Here is a 21,726-nt window from a genome sequence, read left to right on the forward strand (position 1 = left end):
CTATACAGATTCCCTATGGTAGTTGTGGCTGTGATGGTGCAGGCAGTGCTGTATACAGATTCCCTATGGCAGTTGTGGCTGTGATGGTGCGGGCAGGCAGTGCTCTATACAGATTCCTTATGGTAGTTGTGGCTGTGATGGTGGAGGATGCGGGCAGTGCTCTATACAGATTCCTTATGGTAGTTGTGGCTGTGATGGTGCGGGCAGGCAGTGCTCTATACAGATTCCTTATAGTAGTTGTGGCTGTGATGGTGGAGGATGCGGGCAGGCAGTGCTCTATACAGATTCCTTATAGTAGTTGTGGCTGTGATGGTGGAGGATGCGGGCAGTGCTCTATACAGATTCCTTATGGTAGTTGCGGCTGTGATGGTGGAGGATGGGGGCAGTGCTCTATACAGATTCCCTATGGTAGTTGTGGCTGTGATGGTGCAGGCAGTGCTCTATACAGATTCCTTATGGTAGTTGTGGCTGTGATGGTGGAGGATGCGGGCAGGCAGTGCTCTATACAGATTCCCTATGGTACTTGTGGCTGTGATGGTGGAGGATGCGGGCAGTGCTCTATACAGATTCCTTATGGTAGTTGTGGTTGTGATGGTGGAGGATGCGGGCAGGCAGTGCTCTATACAGATTCCTTATGGTAGTTGTGGCTGTGATGGTGGAGGATGCGGGCAGTGCTCTATACAGATTCCCTATGGTAGTTGTGGCTGTGATGGTGGAGGATGCGGGCAGTGCTCTATACAGATTCCCTATGGTAGTTGTGGCTGTGATGGTGCGGGCAGGCAGTGCTCTATACAGATTCCTTATGGTAGTTGTGGCTGTGATGGTGGAGGATGCGGGCAGTGCTCTATACAGATTCCTTATGGTACTTGTGGCTGTGATGGTGGAGGATGCGGGCAGGCAGTGCTCTATACAGATTCCTTATGGTAGTTGTGGCTGTGATGGTGCGGGCAGGCAGTGCTCTATACAGATTCCTTATGGTAGTTGTGGCTGTGATGGTGGAGGATGCGGGCAGGCAGTGCTCTATACAGATTCCCTATGGTAGTTGTGGCTGTGATGGTGGAGGATGCGGGCAGTGCTCTATACAGATTCCTTATAGTAGTTGTGGCTGTGATGGTGCGGGCAGGCAGTGCTCTATACAGATTCCCTATGGTAGTTGTGGCTGTGATGGTGCGGGCAGGCAGTGCTCTATACAGATTCCTTATGGTAGTTGTGGCTGTGATGGTGGAGGATGCGGGCAGGTAGTGCTTTATACAGATTCCTTATGGTAGTTGTAGCTGTGATGGTGGAGGATGCGGGCAGTGCTCTATACAGATTCCTTATGGTACTTGTGGCTGTGATGGTGGAGGATGCGGGCAGTGCTCTATACAGATTCCTTATGGTAGTTGTGGCTGTGATGGTGGAGGATGCGGGCAGTGCTCTATACAGATTCCTTATGGTAGTTGCGGCTGTGATGGTGCGGGCAGGCAGTGCTCTATACAGATTCCTTATGGTAGTTGTGGCTGTGATGGTGCGGGCAGGCAGTGCTCTATACAGATTCCATATGGTAGTTGTGGCTGTGATGGTGCGGGCAGGCAGTGCTCTATACAGATTCCTTATGGTAGTTGTGGCTGTGATGGTGCGGGCAGGCAGTGCTCTATACAGATTCCCTATGGTAGTTGTGGCTGTGATGGTGGAGGATGCGGGCAGGCAGTGCTCTATACAGATTCCTTATGGTAGTTGTGGCTGTGATGGTGCGGGCAGGCAGTGCTCTATACAGATTCCTTATGGTAGTTGTAGCTGTGATGGTGGAGGATGCGGGCAGTGCTCTATACAGATTCCTTATGGTACTTGTGGTTGTGATGGTGGAGGATGCGGGCAGGCAGTGCTCTATACAGATTCCTAATGGTAGTTGTGGCTGTGATGGTGCGGGCAGGCAGTGCTCTATACAGATTCCTTATGGTAGTTGTGGCTGTGATGGTGCAGGCAGGCAGTGCTGTATACAGATTCCTTATGGTAGTTGTGGCTGTGATGGTGGAGGATGCGGGCAGGTAGTGCTCTATACAGATTCCCTATGGTAGTTGTGGCTGTGATGGTGGAGGATGCGGGCAGTGCTCTATACAGATTCCTTATGGTAGTTGTAGCTGTGATGGTGGAGGATGCGGACAGTGCTCTATACAGATTCCCTATGGTAGTTGTGGCTGTGATGGTGCGGGCAGGCAGTGCTCTATACAGATTCCCTATGGTAGTTGTGGCTGTGATGGTGCGGGCAGGCAGTGCTCTATACAGATTCCCTATGGTACTTGTGGCTGTGATGGTGGAGGATGCGGGCAGTGCTCTATACAGATTCCTTATGGTAGTTGTAGCTGTGATGGTGGAGGATGCGGGCAGTGCTCTATACAGATTCCCTATGGTAGTTGTGGCTGTGATGGTGGAGGATGCGGGCAGTGCTCTATACAGATTCCTTATGGTAGTTGTGGCTGTGATGGTGGAGGATGCGGGCAGGCAGTGCTCTATACAGATTCCTTATGGTAGTTGTGGCTGTGATGGTGGAGAATGCTGGCAGTGCTCTATACAGATTCCTTATGGTAGTTGTGGCTGTGATGGTGGACGATGCGGGCAGTGCTCTATACAGATTCCTTATGGTAGTTGTGGCTGTGATGGTGCGGGCAGGCAGTGCTCTATACAGATTCCTTATGGTAGTTGTGGCTGTGATGGTGCAGGCAGGCAGTGCTGTATACAGATTCCCTATGGTAGTTGTGGCTGTGATGGTGGAGGATGCGGGCAGTGCTCTATACAGATTCCTTATGGTAGTTGTGGCTGTGATGGTGGAGGATGCGGGCAGTGCTCTATACAGATTCCCTATGGTAGTTGTGGCTGTGATGGTGGAGGATGCGGGCAGGCAGTGCTCTATACAGATTCCTTATGGTAGTTGTGGCTGTGATGGTGGAGGATGCGGGCAGGCAGTGCTCTATACAGATTCCTTATGGTAGTTGTGGCTGTGATGGTGGAGGATGCGGGCAGTGCTCTATACAGATTCCTTATGGTAGTTGTGGCTGTGATGGTGTGGGCAGGCAGTGCTCTATACAGATTCCTTATGGTAGTTGTGGCTGTGATGGTGCGGGCAGGCAGTGCTCTATACAGATTCCCTATGGTAGTTGTGGCTGTGATGGTGGAGGATGCGGGCAGTGCTCCATACAGATTCCTTATGGTAGTTGTGGCTGTGATGGTGGAGGATGCGGGCAGTGCTCTATACAGATTCCTTATGGTAGTTGTGGCTGTGATGGTGGAGGATGCGGGCAGTGCTCTATACAGATTCCCTATGGTAGTTGTGGCTGTGATGGTGGAGGATGCGGGCAGGCAGTGCTCTATACAGATTCCTTATGGTAGTTGTGGCTGTGATGGTGGAGGATGCGGGCAGGCAGTGCTCTATACAGATTCCCTATGGTAGTTGTGGCTGTGATGGTGGAGGATGCGGGCAGTGCTCTATACAGATTCCTTATGGTAGTTGTGGCTGTGATGGTGCGGGCAGGCAGTGCTCTATACAGATTCCCTATGGTAGTTGTGGCTGTGATGGTGGAGGATGCGGGCAGGCAGTGCTGTATACAGATTCCTTATGGTAGTTGTGGCTGTGATGGTGCGGGCAGGCAGTGCTCTATACAGATTCCATATGGTAGTTGTGGCTGTGATGGTGCGGGCAGGCAGTGCTCTATACAGATTCCTTATGGTAGTTGTGGTTGTGATGGTGCGGGCAGGCAGTGCTGTATACAGATTCCCTATGGTAGTTGTGGCTTTAATGTGGAGGATGCGGGCAGGTAGTGCTCTATAAAGATTCCCTATGGTAGTTGTGGCTGTGATGGTGGAGGATGCGGGCAGTGCTCTATACAGATTCCTTATGGTAGTTGTGGCTGTGATGGTGCGGGCAGGCAGTGCTCTATACAGATTCCCTATGGTAGTTGTGGCTGTGATGGTGCGGGCAGGCAGTGCTCTATACAGATTCCCTATGGTAGTTGTGGCTGTGATGGTGCGGGCAGGCAGTGCTCTATACAGATTCCCTATGGTAGTTGTGGCTGTGATGGTGCGGGCAGGCAGTGCTCTATACAGATTCCTTATGGTAGTTGTGGCTGTGATGGTGGAGGATGCGGGCAGTGCTCTATACAGATTCCCTATGGTAGTTGTGGCTGTGATGGTGCGGGCAGGCAGTGCTCTATACAGATTCCCTATGGTAGTTGTGGCTGCGATGGTGCGGGCAGGCAGTGCTCTATACGCTTTCCTTTCAGTTTGCAGGGTTTTTGTGGTATATTGGGACTATGAAGCTTTCCTGATCTTGTAACCTACCCCCATTGCTGGACGCCCCTCAGGGAGAATCTAATCCCTGCTCTATATCAGCATCTTATAACATCATCTCATCAGACATCACAGGTAGGAGGAGAGGGGACGCCCAGCCAAATATTTTATCATCATCTTCCCTCGGGCAGATGGCGGAGAACCTCCTGGACAAGTGCTGCTGCGTTATGGCTGCCGTATACAACGTACAGGAAGAGTTACAGGCAGGACAAGACACTGCCAACCGCTAATGAGAGGGGTGACGCCATGGTGAGAGCTCAGACCTCTCATTATATATAGCAGCAGTAGACGGCCAGGATTCGCTCAGCGGCTGATGGGTAGGATGTCCCATAAAATATCTGCAGGGGTCGCCCCTACATAGGTGCTGTGTAACACTCCGGACTACAAGCTCCAGGAGGCCTGCTGGTAAATGTGGTACACGCCAGCGTGTAGGCCATGGATACTACTGGGAGTTGTAGTACTGCTGGAGCGTTCCAGGCACCTATGGCTGCAGGCGGAGGGGGACCCACCTTGAACTGTCTGGCCTGGTGCTGTCTGTGAGATTCTTCCACCTGCTTAAATTTGGACTCCAGGCCTTTCATCTGATTCTCCATCCGCTCCACGTACTGCAGGTCCCTCTGGGTTCTCCTGTCCAGCACCTCTATGGACTGGGACATGTTCTGCACCTGCAAAGACACCAATCACAGCGTATAAGGACGGAAATTAAAGGATAACAAACCCCCCCCCTCAAACGATGTGACATCACAGGGGTCCTCCATCAGGCTGATGGGTCCTGCCTTCTCAGCATGGGGAGATACTAATATTTGGGACCCCTGTAAGCACTGGGAGTGCACTCAGGGATGGGGGGAGCTGGTGATCACTAACAGCTGATGCAGAGTAAGTGTCAGGAGCGCTCACTCTCCTCCCCGGAGGCCGAGACTATGGCAGAGCCCCACCATATACATGTATACAGTGCTATATATGTGTCCCCCCACATGCAGCATCCCCTCCCTCATTGCCACCTCTGCTTCGGTCGGTGACTGCGGGGTCAGGTCCGGCGACCGCTCACCTTTTCTAGTAGCTGCCTGAGTTGCTTTGTCCTGGCGTCTCGTGAGCACATGGTCTGTTGTGGCGCCACCACTGTGCATATACATCGCCCCTCGCTGTCCTGGGCAGAGCTATACACCTGCCAGCTTTCTTCTGGGTTGGTTGGCAACACCTAGAAATGAAGAGGGGGGCAGAAACATTAGTATAAGAGGAAGAGTCCCACCCATATTATACCCCTGAAGAGACAAGGCTCAGCGGCTGATACCAGAGAGTCCCACCCATAATATACCCCTGAAGAGACAAGGCTCAGCGGCTGATACCAGAGAGTCCCACCCATAATGTACCCCTGAAGAGACAAGGCTCAGCGGCTGATACCAGAGAGTCCCACCCATAATATACCCCTGAAGAGACAAGGCTCAGTGGCTGATACCAGAGATTCACAGCTCTGTGCCCTGTATATCAGAGCTCGGTTATATTAGTCATTCCTAATAATCCACAATCTGATCCTATAGAGGGGGTCCACACTCCCCAACATCATACAGGGGGGGACATCATATAGGATATAGGGTCCGCACCCCCCAACATCATACCCATCCCCGTACGATGTTGGGGGGTGGGGGGGTGGAATGGTTCCACATTCCATGACATCATACGGGGGGAGAGCGTACTCCCCGACATCGCACAGGGGGGGGTGGGATTGTTCCGCACTCCCAGACATCGCACAGGTGTGAGGGTCCGCACTCACCGACATCGCACAGGGGGGGGTGGGATTGTTCCGCACTCCCAGACATCGCACAGGTGTGAGGGTCCGCACTCACCGACATCGCACAGGGGGGAGGGTCCGCACTCACCGACATCGCACAGGGGGGAGGGTCCGCACTCACAGACATCGCACAGGGGGGAGGGTCCGCACACACAGACATCGCACAGGGGGGAGGGTCCGCACTCACAGACATCGCACAGGGGGGAGGGTCCGCACTCACAGACATCGCACAGGGGGGAGGGTCCGCACTCACAGACATCGCACAGGGGGGAGGGTCCGCACTCACAGACATCGCACAGGGGGGAGGGTCCGCACTCACAGACATCGCACAGGGGGGAGGGTCCGCACTCACAGACATCGCACAGGGGGGAGGGTCCGCACTCACAGACATCGCACAGGGGGGAGGGTCCGCACTCACAGACATCGCACAGGGGGGGAGGGTCCGCACTCACAGACATCGCACAGGGGGGAGGGTCCGCACTCACAGACATCGCACAGGGGGGAGGGTCCGCACTCACAGACATCGCACAGGGGGGAGGGTCCCGCACTCACAGACATCGCACAGGGGGGAGGGTCCGCACTCACAGACATCGCACAGGGGGGAGGGTCCGCACTCACAGACATCGCACAGGGGGGAGGGTCCGCACTCACAGACATCGCACAGGGGGGAGGGTCCGCACTCACAGACATCGCACAGGGGGGGAGGGTCCGCACTCACAGACATCGCACAGGGGGGAGGGTCCGCACTCACAGACATCGCACAGGGGGGAGGGTCCGCACTCACAGACATCGCACAGGGGGGAGGGTCCGCACTCACAGACATCGCACAGGGGGGAGGGTCCGCACTCACAGACATCGCACAGGGGGAGGGTCCGCACTCACAGACATCGCACAGGGGGGAGGGTCCGCACTCACAGACATCGCACAGGGGGGAGGGTCCGCACTCACAGACATCGCACAGGGGGGAGGGTCCGCACTCACAGACATCGCACAGGGGGGAGGGTCCGCACTCACAGACATCGCACAGGGGGGAGGGTCCGCACTCACAGACATCGCACAGGGGGGAGGGTCCGCACTCACAGACATCGCACAGGGGGGAGGGTCCGCACTCACAGACATCGCACAGGGGGGAGGGTCCGCACTCACAGACATCATACAGGGGGGAGGGTCCGCACTCACAGACATCATACAGGGGGGAGGGTCCGCACTCACAGACATCATACAGGGGGGAGGGTCCGCACTCACAGACATCATACAGGGGGGAGGGTCCGCACTCACAGACATCATACAGGGGGAGGGTCCGCACTCACAGACATCATACAGGGGGGAGGGTCCGCACTCACAGACATCATACAGGGGGGAGGGTCCGCACTCACAGACATCATACAGGGGGGAGGGTCCGCACTCACAGACATCATACAGGGGGGAGGGTCCGCACTCACAGACATCATACAGGGGGGAGGGTCCGCACTCACAGACATCATACAGGGGGGAGGGTCCGCACTCACAGACATCGTACAGGGGGGAGGGTCCGCACTCACAGACATCATACAGGGGGAGGGTCCGCACTCACAGACATCATACAGGGGGGAGGGTCCGCACTCACAGACATCATACAGGGGGGAGGGTCCGCACTCACAGAAATCATACAGGGGGGAGGGTCCGCACTCACAGACATCGTACAGGGGGGGGGGGGGGGGGAAGATTATATCTCTGTGTATTTCCTACCATCTGATGTCTTGGGGAAAACAGGTCCGGCACCTGCTGTCATGTGACACAATGAATACCATGTAACTACAGGACCTGATACATTACACCGATACCATGTATCTACAGGACCCCATGTACACTGATACCATGTATCTACAGGACCCCATATGCACCAATACCATGTATTTACAGGACCCCATATACACCGATAACATGTATCTACAAGGACCTGATATACACAGATACCATGTATCTACAAGGACCTGATATACACCGATACCATGTATCTACAAGGACCTGATTTACACTGATACCATGTATCTACAGGAGCTGATATACACCGATACCATGTATCTGCAGGATATACACCCATACCATGTATCTACAAGGACCTGATTTACACTGATACCATGTATCTACAGGAGCGGATATACACCGATACCATGTATCTGCAGGATATACACCCATACCATGTATCTGCAGGATATACACCCATACCATGTATCTACAGGAGCTGATATACACCGATACCATGTATCTGCAGGATATACACCCATACCATGTATCTGCAGGATATACACCCATACCATGTATCTGCAGGATATACACCCATACCATGTATCTGCAGGATATACACCCATACCATGTATCTGCAGGACCTCGTTTACTATACTGATCTATGTAACAGAGAGTGAACTATATCCTGCATGATCAGGGTAATGCTGATACTATGTAACAACTACTATAACAATACTCTGATACAATGTAACATGATCTCCTATGTAACAGAGATAGAACTATATTCTACATAAGGGAACAGGGATGTAATAAGGACTAAAGGAAAACACAGGGCCTGATATACAGGGATCCAGTGTAATACAGGGATCCAGTGTAATACCATCTCCTATATACAGGGATCCAGTGTAATACCATCTCCTATATACAGGGATCCAGTGTAATACCATCTCCTATATACAGGGATCCAGTGTAATACCATCTCCTATATACAGGGATCCAGTGTAATACCATCTCCTATATACAGGGATCCAGTGTAATACCATCTCCTATACACAGGGATCCAGTGTAATACCATCTCCTATACACAGGGATCCAGTGTAATACCATCTCCTATACACAGGGATCCAGTGTAATACCATCTCCTATACACAGGGATCCAGTGTAATACCATCTCCTATACACAGGGATCCAGTGTAATACCATCTCCTATACACAGGGATCCAGTGTAATACCATCTCCTATATACAGGGATCCAGTGTAATACCATCTCCTATATACAGGGATCCAGTGTAATAGCATCTCCTATACAGGGATCCAGTGTAATACCATCTCCTATACATGGATCCAGTGTAATAGCATCTCCTATATACAGGGATCCAGTGTAATACCATCTCTTATATACAGGGATCCAGTGTAATAGCATCTCTTATATACAGGGATCCAGTGTAATAGCATCTCTACAGGGCCTGATATACACCGATACCATGTATCTACAGGAGCTGATATACACAGATACCATGTATCTACAGGAGCTGATATACACTGATACCATGTATCTGCAGGATATACACTGATACCATGTATCTACAGGAGCTGATATACACCGATATCATGTATCTGCAAGATATACACCGATACCATGTATCTGCAGGATATACACCGATACCATGTATCTGCAGGATATACACCGATACCATGTATCTACAGGAGCTGATATACACAGATACCATGTATCTGCAGGATATACACTGATACCATGTATCTACAGGAGCTGATATACACAGATACCATGTATCTACAGGAGCTGATATACACCGATATCATGTATCTACAGGAGCTGATATACACCGATATCATGTATCTGCAAGATATACACCGATACCATGTATCTGCAGGATATACACGATACCATGTATCTGCAGGATATACACCGATACCATGTATCTACAGGAGCTGATATACACAGATACCATGTATCTACAGGAGCTGATATACACAGATACCATGTATCTGCAGGATATACACTGATACCATGTATCTACAGGAGCTGATATACACAGATACCATGTATCTACAGCAGCTGATATACACAGATACCATGTATCTACAGGAGCTGATATACACCGATACCATGTATCTACAGGAGCTGATATACACCGATACCATGTATCTACAGGAGCTGATATACATCCATACCATGTATTTGCAGGATATACACCCATACCATGTATCTGCTGGATATACACCCATACCATGTATCTACAGGAGCTGATATACACCTATACCATGTATCTACAGGAGCTGATATACACCCATACCATGTATTTGCAGGATATACACCCATACCATGTATTTGCAGGATATACACCCATACCATGTATCTGCAGGATATACACCCATACCATGTATCTGCAGGATATACACCCATACCATGTATCTGCAGGACCTCGTTTACTATACTGATCTATGTAACAGAGAGTGAACTATATCCTGCATGATCAGGGTAATGCTGATACTATGTAACAACTACTATAACAATACTCTGATACAATGTAACATGATCTCCTATGTAACTATATTCTACGTAACTATATTCTACATAAGGGAACAGGGATGTAATAAGGACTAAAGGAAAACACAGGGCCTGATATACAGGGATCCAGTGTAATACAGGGATCCAGTGTAATACCATCTCCTATATACAGGGATCCAGTGTAATAGCATCTCCTATATACAGGGATCCAGTGTAATAGCATCTCCTATATACAGGGATCCAGTGTAATAGCATCTCCTATATACAGGGATCCAGTGTAATAGCATCTCTTATATACAGGGATCCAGTGTAATCACATATCTTATATACAGGGATCCAGTGTAATAGCATCTCTTATATACAGGGATCCAGTGTAATAGCATCTCTTATATACAGGGATCCAGTGTAATAGCATCTCCTATATACAGGGATCCAGTGTAATAGCATCTCCTATATACAGGGATCCAGTGTAATAGCATCTCCTATATACAGGGATCCAGTGTAATAGCATCTCCTATATACAGGGATCCAGTGTAATAGCATCTCTTATATACAGGGATCCAGTGTAATCACATATCTTATATACAGGGATCCAGTGTAATAGCATCTCTTATATACAGGGACCCAGTGTAATCACATCTCTTATATACAGGGATCCAGTGTAATCACATATCTTATATACAGGGATCATCCATTTCATCCCCTGCAGGACACACAGAGACGCACCGGTAACGCATCTCTCTTTGTTTATGATCTATAAGTGATATTGATGTACATGTGATAAGACGCATCATGTGTCCTCCGCCCCTGACACTGAGGACCCCGCAAATACAGGCCGCCCCCCCGACACCCCGCCCCCCACACCCCGCAAATACAGCCCGACACCCCGCAAATACAGCCCCCCACACCCCGCAAATACAGTCCCCCCCCCCACACCCCGCAAATACAGCCCCCCCCTCACACCCCGCAAATACAGCCCGCCCCCCGACACCCCGCAAATACAGCCCGCCCCCCCGACACCCCGCAAATACAGCCCGCCCCCCCGACACCCCGCAAATACAGCCCGCCCCCCGACACCCCGCAAATACAGCCCGCCCCCCACACCCCGCAAATACAGCCCGACACCCCGCAAATACAGCCCCCCACACCCCGCAAATACAGTCCCCCCCCCACACCCCGCAAATACAGCCCCCCCTCACACCACGCAAATACAGCCCGCCCCCCGACACCCCGCAAATACAGCCCGCCCCCCGACACCCCGCAAATACAGCCCGCCCCCCGACACCCCGCAAATACAGCCCGCTCTCCCCCTCTTGATCTTCTGTACCTAGAGGAGAGGATCCCGGGCTCCAGGTGATTACCGATCCCGTCGGGTCCTCCCGAACCCTCTTGGTCAATGGATCCGGACCCAACAGCCGGTCTCCTACACCGGTGCCCCCTCCTCTCCTACCCCGGTGCTCCGGTCCAAGGTGCCCGTGTTGGCCGCCGTTAGCCGGGTGGTGTTGAGCCCTCTCCCCCGGGTGTGTCCCCCTCCTCTCCCCCGGGTGTGTCCCCCTCCTCTCCCCCTCCTCTACCCGGTCTTACCCCGGTGCTCCGGTCCAGGGTGCCCATGTTGGCCGCCGTTAGCCGGGTGCTGTTGAGCCCTCCCCCTACTCTCCCCCCGGTCTGTCCCCCCCCCCCTTTCCCCCCGGTCTGTCCCCCCCCCCCCTTTCCCCCCGGTCTGTCCCCCCCCCCCTTTCCCCCCGGTCTGTCCCCCCCCCCCCCCTTTCCCCCCGGTCTGTCCCCCCCCCCCTTTCCCCCCGGTCTGTCTGTCCCCCTCCTCTCCCCCCGGTCTGTCCCCCCCCCCCCTTTCCCCCCGGTCTGTCCCCCCCCCCCTTTCCCCCCGGTCTGTCCCCCCCCCCTTTCCCCCCGGTCTGTCCCCCCCCCCTCTCCCCCCGGTCTGTCCCCCCCCCCTCTCCCCCCGGTCTGTCCCCCCCCTCTCCCCCCGGTCTTACCCCGGTGCTCCGGTCCAGGGTGCCCGGGTTGGCCGCCGTTAGCCGGGTGGTGTTGAGCCCCACCAGGGAGGGCAGGGTCTGGGACATCCAGTTGGTGATCATGGCCATGGTGCTCAGGACGACCCCAATCTTAAGTAAAGGCACCGACATCTCTGCGCTGCGGCTCCGCACCAGACCTTCATGCTGTACACACCGGCATGCGGCTTCCGTTACTGTGCAGGGAGCGGGCAGGGGAGATCGGCGCCGCCCGGGGCTCCGGCACTGTCAGCCGCTTCTTGGCCATCACGAGATCCCTGACCGCACAGAAGCCGCACAGATACGGCAGGCAGGAGGTCTCCGCTACCGCAGCTACAATCCTCCCCGGCGATCGCAGCGTTTCGCCCGCAGGTGCTCCGGAGCGGATCCGCGTTCAGCCGCACAGTCCGCACAACAGCGAGCAGCGCGATGTACCTGCGCCTAGTGCTGAGAAGCGGGGGAGGAGCCACGGTGACGTCACAGCGACCCGCCCCTCCTCCTGTCACAGAGACCCGCCCCTCCTCCTGTCACAGAGACCCGCCCCTGCCCAGTCCCTCCTCCTGTCACAGAGACCCGCCCCTGCCAAGCCCCTCCTCCTGTCACAGAGACCCGCCCCTGCCAAGCCCCCTCCTCCTGTCACAGAGACCCGCCCCTGCCCAGCCCCTCCTCCTGTCACAGAGACCCGCCCCTGCCCAGCCCCTCCTCCTGTCACAGAGACCCGCCCCTGCCCAGCCCCTCCTCCTGTCACAGCAGCCCCGGGAGCAAATACACCGGAAAGATGACGCCACCCTGTCCTACACTGCTCAGCCTGTATATACTATACATGGGGCAGGGGGGTCTGTATACACTATACATGGGGCAGGGGGGTCTGTATACTATATACATGGGGCAGGGAGGTCTGTATACACTATACATGGGGCAGGGAGGTCTGTATACACTATACATGGGGCAGGGAGGTCTGTATACACTATACATGGGGCAGGGAGGTCTGTATACTATATACATGGGGCAGGGAGGACTGTATACTATATACATGGGGCAGGGAGTCTGTATACTATATACATAGGGCAGGGGGGGTCTGTATACTATATACATGGGGCAGGGGGGGTCTGTATACTATATACATGGGGAAGGGGGGGGTGTCTGTATACTATATACATGGGGCAGGGAGGTCTGTATACTCTATACATGGGGTAGGGGGGTCTGTATACTATATGCATGGGGCAGGGAGGTCTGTATACTCTATGCATGGGGCAGGGAGGGGTCTGTATACTCTATACATGGGGCAGGGGGATCTGTATACTATATACATAGGGCAGGGAGGTCTGTATACTGTATACATGGGGCAAGGAGTTCTGTATACTCTATACATGGGGCAGGAGGATCTGTATACTATATACATGGGGCAGGGGAGTCTGTATACTATATACATGGGGCAGGGAGGTCTGTATACACTATACATGGGGCAGGGGGGGGGTCTGTATATTATATACATGGGGCAGGGAGGTCTGTATACTCCATACATGGGGCAGGGAGGTCTGTATACTATATACATGGGGCAGGGGGGTCTGTATACTCTATACATGGGGCAGGGAGGTCTGTATACTCTATACATGGGGCAGGGGGGTCTGTATACTCTATACATGGGGCAGGGGGTTCTGTATACTCTATACATGCGGCAGCGAGGTCTGTATACTCTATACATGGGGCAGGGAGGTTTGTATACTCTATACATGCGGCAGGGGGGGTGTCTGTATACTATATACATGGGGCAGGGAGGTCTGTATACTCTATACATGGGGCAGGGAGGTTTGTATACTCTATACATGCGGCAGGGGGGGTGTCTGTATACTATATACATGGGGCAGGGAGGTCTGTATACTCTATACATGGGGAAGGGAGGTCTGAATACTATATACATGGGGCAGGGAGGTCTGTATACTATATACATGGGGCAGGGAGGTCTTTATACTCTGTAAATGGGGCAGGGGGTCTGTATACTATATAAATGGGGAAGGGGGGTCTGTATACTCTATACATGGGGCAGGGGGGTCTGTATACTCTATTTATGAGGCAGGGGGATCTGTACACTCTATACATGGGTCAGGGGGGTCTGTATACTCTATACATGGGACAGGTAGATCTGTATACTATATACATGGGGCAGGGGGCTCTATATACTATATACATGGGGCTCTATATACTATATACATGGGGCAGGGAGGTCTGTGGGCAGTGCATCTACCTTCAGGGAATATATTAGGAGGCGTGAGGCAGCTGCGGCAGCTGGCAGCAGGCAGGTATGACAGCCATTAGCATAATGTTGTGTGAGAGAGCTGACAGCGGCGGCGGCCCCTCAGGCGGGAGCCCACAGGCTGCTCAGGGCCACAGCCAAGAGGCGCTGCATCCGCCCTCATTATCCCATATAGGAGAAGTGTGGTGTCTTGGCGCCATCTGCTGCTCGGCGCTGGTATTGCAGCCTCTGAAGAATTTTTGCATCTATAGTGAGGCTACACAACATACATTTTCTATTAATTACGTCCGTTGTTGACGATTTGCATACAGCCTTACATACACTATATACCGCCTCACATACACTATATACCGCCTCACGTACACTATATACCGCCTCACATACACTATATACCGCCTCACGTACACTATATACCGCCTCACATACACTATATACCGCCTCACGTACACTATATACCGCCTCACATACACTATATACCGCCTCACATACACTATATACTGCCTCACGTACACTATATACCGCCTCATGTACACTATATACCGCCTCACGTACACTATATACCGCCTCACGTACACTATATACTGCCTCACGTACACTATATACTGCCTCACGTACACTATATACGGCCTCACGTACACTATATACTGCCTCACGTACACTATATACTGCCTCACGTACACTATATACGGCCTCACGTACACTATATACTGCCTCACGTACACTATATACTGCCTCACATACACTATATACGGCCTCATGTACACTATATACGGCCTCATGTACACTATATACGGCCTCACGTACACTATATACGGCCTCACGTACACTATATACTGCCTCACGTACACTATATACGGCCTCACGTACACTATATACGGCCTCACGTACACTATATACGGCCTCACGTACACTATATACGGCCTCACGTACACTATATACAGCCTCACATACACTATATAAGGCCTCACATACACTATGTATCATAAACAATATACCATATGGAGATGGTCAGATTAAGGTGCAATAGGAAATTCATGAGGAAGAATGTGACAAGTTTGAGAAATATATTTTTAAAACAAATTCTTAAAGAACATTTACACCAGGAAGCACAGAGGATTTCAGAGGTACAACACACAAACTTCTGAAGAAGCAGTGATAGGCGGAAAAAAGGAACGTCACAGATTAGGGAGACGAATAGTGGCACAACTCCCTACAGTACAGCAAGACAGTGTGAACAACCCCCTACAGTACAGCAAGAGTGTGTGTACAACCCCCTACAGTACAGCAAGAGAATGTGTAAAACCCCCTACAGTACAGCAAGAGTGTGTACAACCCCCTACAGTACAGCAAGATAGTGTGTACAACCCCCTACAGTACAGCAAGAGTGTGTGTACAACCCCCTACAGTACAGCAAGACAGTGTGTACAACCCCCTACAGTACAGCAAGAGTGTGTACAACCCCCTACAGTACAGCAAGATAGTGTGTACAACCCCCTACAGTACAGCAAGAAAATGTGTACAACCCCCTACAGTACAGCAAGAGTGTGTACAACCCCCTACAGTACAGCAAGATCGTGTGTACAACCCCCTACAGTACAGCAAGATCGTGTGTACAACCCCCTACAGTACAGCAAGATAGTGTGTACAACCCCCTACAGTACAGCAAGAGAGTGTGTAAAACCCCCTACAGTACAGCAAGATAGTGTGCACAACCCCCTACAGTACAGCAAGACAGTGTGAACAACCCCCTACAGTACAGCAAGAAAATGTGTACAACCCCCTACAGTACAGCAAGATCGTGTGTACAACCCCCTACAGTACAGCAAGAGAGTGTGTAAAACCCCCTACAGTACAGCAAGATAGTGTGCACAACCCCCTACAGTACAGCAAGATCGTGTGTACAACCCCCTACAGTACAGCAAGACAGTGTGAACAACCCCCTACAGTACAGCAAGACAGTGTGAACAACCCCCTACAGTACAGCAAGATAGTGTGTACAACCCTCTACAGTACAGCAAGAAAATGTGTACAACCCCCTACAGTACAGCAAGATAGTGTGCACAACCCCCTACAGTACAGCAAGACAGTGTGAACAACCCCATACAGTACAGCAAGACAGTGTGAACAACCCCCTACAGTACAGCAAGAGAGTGTGTACAACCCCCTACAGTACAGCAAGATAGTGTGTACAACCCCCTACAGTACAGCAAGAGTGTGTACAACCCTCTACAGTACAGCAAGAGTGTGTACAACCCTCTACAGTACAGCAAGAGAGTGTGTACTACCGCCTACAGTACAGCAAGAGAGTGTACAACCCCCTACAGTACAGCAAGAGAGTGTGCACAACCCCCTACAGTACAGAAAGAGTGTGTACAACCCCCTACAATAAAGCAGGAGAGTGTGTACAACCCCCTATAGTACAGAAAGAGTGTGTGTACAACCCCCTACAGTACAGCAAGATAGTGTGTACAACCCCCTACAGTACAGCAAGAGAGTGTGTACAACCCCCTACAGTACAGCAAGAGAGTGTGTACAATCCCCTACAGTACAGCAAGAAGGTGTACTACCTCCTACAGTACAGCAAGAGAGTGTGTACAACCATCTACAGTACAGCAAGAGAGTGTGTACAACCACCTACAGTACAGCAAGAGTGTGTACAACCCCCTACAGTACAGCAAGAGAGTGTGTACAACCCCCTACAGTACAGCAAGAGAGTGTGTACAATCCCCTACAGTACAGCAAGAAGGTGTACTACCTCCTACAGTACAGCAAGAGAGTGTGTACAACCATCTACAGTACAGCAAGAGAGTGTGTACAACCACCTACAGTACAGCAAGAGTGTGTACAACCCCCTACAGTACAGCAAGAGAGTGTGTACTACCCCCTACAGTACAGCAAAAGTGTGTACAACCCCCTACAGTACAGCAAGAGAGTGTGTACTACCCCCTACAGTACAGCAAGAGTGTGTACAACCCCCTACAGTACAGCAAGAGAGTGTGTACAAACCCCTACAGTACAGCAAGAGTGTGTACAACCCCCTACAATACAGCAGGAGAGTGTGTGTACAACCCCCTACAGTACATGATAGTGTGTACAACCCCCTACAGTACAGCAAGAGTGTGTACTACCCCCTACAGTACAGCAAGAGAGTGTGTACAACCATCTACTGTACAAGATAGTGTGTACAACCCCCTACAGTACAGCAAGAGAGTGTGTACTACCCCCTACAGTACAGCAAGAGAGTGTGTACAATTATCTACAGTACAGCAAGAGTGTGTACAACCCCCTACAGTACAACAAGAGAGTGTGTACTACCCCCTACAGTACAGCAAGAGTGTGTACAACCCCCTACAGTACAGCAAGAGAGTGTGTACTACCCCCTACAGTACAGCAAGAGTGTGTACAACCCCCTACAGTACAGCAAGAGAGTGTGTACAAACGCCTACAGTACAGCAAGAGTGTGTACTACCCCCTACAGTACAGCAAGAGAGTGTGTACAACCCCCTACAGTACAGCAAGAGAGTGTGTACAACCATCTACTGTACAAGATAGTGTGTACAATCCCCTACAGTACAGCAAGATTGTTTGTACAACCATCTTCAGTACAGCAAGATTGTGTGTACAACCATCTACAATACAAAAGGAGAGTGTGTACAACCCCATACAGTACAAGATAGTGTGTACAACCCCCTACAGTACAGCAAGAGAGTGTGTACAACCATCTACAGTACAGCAAGAGAGTGTGTACAACCATCTACAGTACAGCAAAAGTGTGTACAACCCCCTACAGTACAGCATGAGAGTGTGTACAACCATGTACAGTACATCAAGTGTGTACAACCCCCTACAGTACAGCAATAGAGTGTGTACAACCATCTTCAGTACAGCGAGATAGTGTGTACAACCATCTACAATACAACAAGAGAGTGTGTACAACCATCTACAACACAAAAGGAGAGTGTGTACAACCATTGACAGTACAGCAAGAGAGTGTGTACAACCCCCTAAAGTACAAGATAGTGTGTACAACCCCCTACAGTACAGGAAGAGAGTGTGTACAACCCCCTACAATACGGCAGGAGAGTGTGTACAACCATCTACAGTACAGGAAGAGAGTGTGTACAACCATGTACAGTACAGCAAGAGAGTGTGTACAACCCCCTACAGTACAAGATAGTGTGTACAACCCCCTACAGTACAAGATAGTTTGTACAACCCCCTACAGTACATCAAGAGTGTGTACAGCAAGAGGGCGTGTACAACCCCCTACAGTACAGCAAGAGAGTGTGTACAACCCCCTACAGTACAAGATAGTGTGTACAACCCCCTACAGTACATCAAGAGAGTGTTTACAACCCCCTACAATACAGCAGGACAGTGTGTACAACCATCAACAGTACAGCAAGAGAGTGTGTACTACCCCCTACAGTACAGCAAGAGAGTGTGTACAACCACCTACAGTACAGCAAGAGTGTGTACAACCCCCTACAGTACAGCAAGAGAGTGTGTACTACCCCCTACAGTACAGCAAGAGAGTGTGTACAACCACCTACAGTACAGCAAGAGTGTGTACAACCCCCTACAGTACAGCAAGAGAGTGTGTACTACCCCCTACAGTACAGCAAGAGTGTGTACAACCCCCTACAGTACAGCAAGAGAGTGTGTACTACCCCCTACAGTACAGCAAGAGTGTGTACAACCCCCTACAGTACAGCAAGAGAGTGTGTACAAACCCCTACAGTACAGCAAGAGTGTGTACTACCCCCTACAGTACAGCAAGAGAGTGTGTACAACCCCCTACAGTACAGCAAGAGAGTGTGTACTACCCCCTACAGTACAGCAAGAGAGTGTGTACAACCCCCTACAGTACAGCAAGAGTGTGTACAACCATCTACTGTACAAGATAGTGTGTACAATCCCCTACAGTACAGCAAGATTGTTTGTACAACCATCTTCAGTACAGCAAGATTGTGTGTACAACCATCTACAATACAAAAGGAGAGTGTGTACAACCCCATACAGTACAAGATAGAGTGTACAACCATCTAACGTAAAGCAAGAGAGTGTGTACAACCCCCTACAGTACAAGATAGTGTGTACAACCCCCTACAGTACAGCAAGAGAGTGTGTACAACCATCTACAGTACAGCAAGAGAGTGTGTACAACCATCTACAGTACAGCAAAAGTGTGTACAACCCCCTACAGTACAGCATGAGAGTGTGTACAACCATGTACAGTACATCAAGTGTGTACAACCCCCTACAGTACAGCAATAGAGTGTGTACAACCATCTTCAGTACAGCGAGATAGTGTGTACAACCATCTACAATACAACAAAAGAGTGTGTACAACCATCTACAACACAAAAGGAGAGTGTGTACAACCATGTACAGTACAGCAAGAGAGTGTGTACAACCCCCTACAGTACAAGATAGTGTGTACAACCCCCTACAGTACAAGATAGTTTGTACAACCCCCTACAGTACATCAAGAGTGTGTACAGCCCCCTACAGTACAGCAAGAGAGCGTGTACAACCCCCTACAGTACAGCAAGAGAGTGTGTACAACCCCCTACAGTACAAGATAGTGTGTACAACCCCCTACAGTACATCAAGAGAGTGTTTACAACCCCCTACAATCCAGCAGGACAGTGTGTACAACCATCTACAGTACAGCAAGAGTGTGTAAAACCCCCTACAGTACAGCAAGAGTGTGTACAACCATCAACAATACAGCAAGAGTGTGTACAACCCCTTACAGTACAGCAAAAGATTGTGTACAACCCACTACAGTACAGCAAGAGAGTGTGTACAACACCCTGCAGTACAGCAAGAGAGTGTGTACAACCCCCTACAGTACAGGATAGTGTGTACAACCCCCTACAGTACAGCAAGAGAGTGTGTACAACCCCCTACAGTACAGGATAGTGTGTACAACCATCTACAGTACAGCAAGAGAGTGTGTACAACCATCTACAGCACAGCAAAAGTGTGTAAAACCCCCTACAGTACAGCAAGAGTGTGTACAACCATCAACAATACAGCAAGAGAGTTTGTACAACCTCCTACAGTACAGCAAGAGAGTGTGTATAAACCCCTACAGTACAGCAAGAGAGTGTGTACAACCCCCTACAGTACAAGATAGTGTGTACAACCCCCTACAGTACATCAAGAGAGTGTTTACAACCCCCCTTCAATACAGCAGGAGAGTGTGTACAACCCCCTAAAGTACAGCAAGTGAGTGTGTACAACCATCTACAATACAGTAAGAGTGTGTACATCCATCTACAGTACAGAACAGTGTGTACAACCCCCTACAGTACAGCAAGAGAGTGTGTACAACCCCCTAGAGTACAGCAAGAGTGTGTACAACCCCCTACAGTACAGCAAGAAAGTGTGTACGACCCCCTACAGTACAGCAAGAGTGTGTGTACAACCCCCTACAGTACAGCAAGAGAGTGTGTACAACCCCCTAGAGTACAGCAAGAGTGTGTACAACCCCCTACAGTACAGCAAGAAAGTGTGTACAACCCCCTACAGTACAGCAAGAGAGTGTGTACAACCCCCTACAGTACAGCAAAAGAGTGTGCACAACTTCCTACAGTACAGGTTAGTGTGTACAACCCCCTACGGTACAGCAAGAGAGTGTGTACAACCCCTTACAATACAGCAGGAGAGTGTGTACAACCCACTACAGTACAGCAAGAGAGTGTGTACAACCCCCTACAGTACAGCAAAAGAGTGTGCACAACTTCCTACAGTACAGGTTAGTGTGTACAACCCCCTACGGTACAGCAAGAGAGTGTGTACAACCCCTTACAATACAGCAGGAGAGTGTGTACAACACCCTGCAGTACAGCAAGAGAGTGTGTACAACCCCCTACAGTACAGGGTAGTGTGTACAACCATCTACAGTACAGCAAGAGAGTGTGTACAACCATCTACAGCACAGCAAAAGTGTGTAAAACCCCCTACAGTACAGCAAGAGTGTGTACAACCATCAACAATACAGCAAGAGAGTTTGTACAACCTCCTACAGTACAGCAAGAGAGTGTGTATAAACCCCTACAGTACAGCAAGAGAGTGTGTA

At 50.8% G+C, this 21,726-nt stretch overlaps 1 protein-coding gene across 4 annotated transcripts in view; it reads right to left on the reverse strand.

Moving 5' to 3' along the window:
• The window catches only part of OLFM1 (olfactomedin 1), an 85,933-nt gene that overhangs the window by 38,014 nt on the left and 26,193 nt on the right, over positions 1 to 21,726 (reverse strand). The window contains exons 1-3 of one of the 4 annotated variants that reach the window (XM_069986327.1): positions 12,368 to 12,833; positions 5,372 to 5,521; positions 4,833 to 4,988 (exon numbers count right to left, since the gene is read on the reverse strand). In XM_069986327.1, the coding sequence (XP_069842428.1) occupies positions 4,833 to 4,988; positions 5,372 to 5,521; positions 12,368 to 12,517 (456 nt within the window). In that variant the 5' untranslated portion in view covers positions 12,518 to 12,833. Of the gene's footprint in view, positions 1 to 4,832; positions 4,989 to 5,371; positions 5,522 to 11,823; positions 11,882 to 11,957; positions 12,012 to 12,367; positions 12,834 to 21,726 lie in introns of those variants that run through there. The other 3 variants (XM_069986328.1, XM_069986330.1, XM_069986329.1) reach the window with 3 other exon arrangements.

Source organism: Dendropsophus ebraccatus, chromosome 10 (assembly GCF_027789765.1).
Source record: "Dendropsophus ebraccatus isolate aDenEbr1 chromosome 10, aDenEbr1.pat, whole genome shotgun sequence".
Lineage (NCBI taxonomy): Eukaryota > Metazoa > Chordata > Amphibia > Anura > Hylidae > Dendropsophus > Dendropsophus ebraccatus.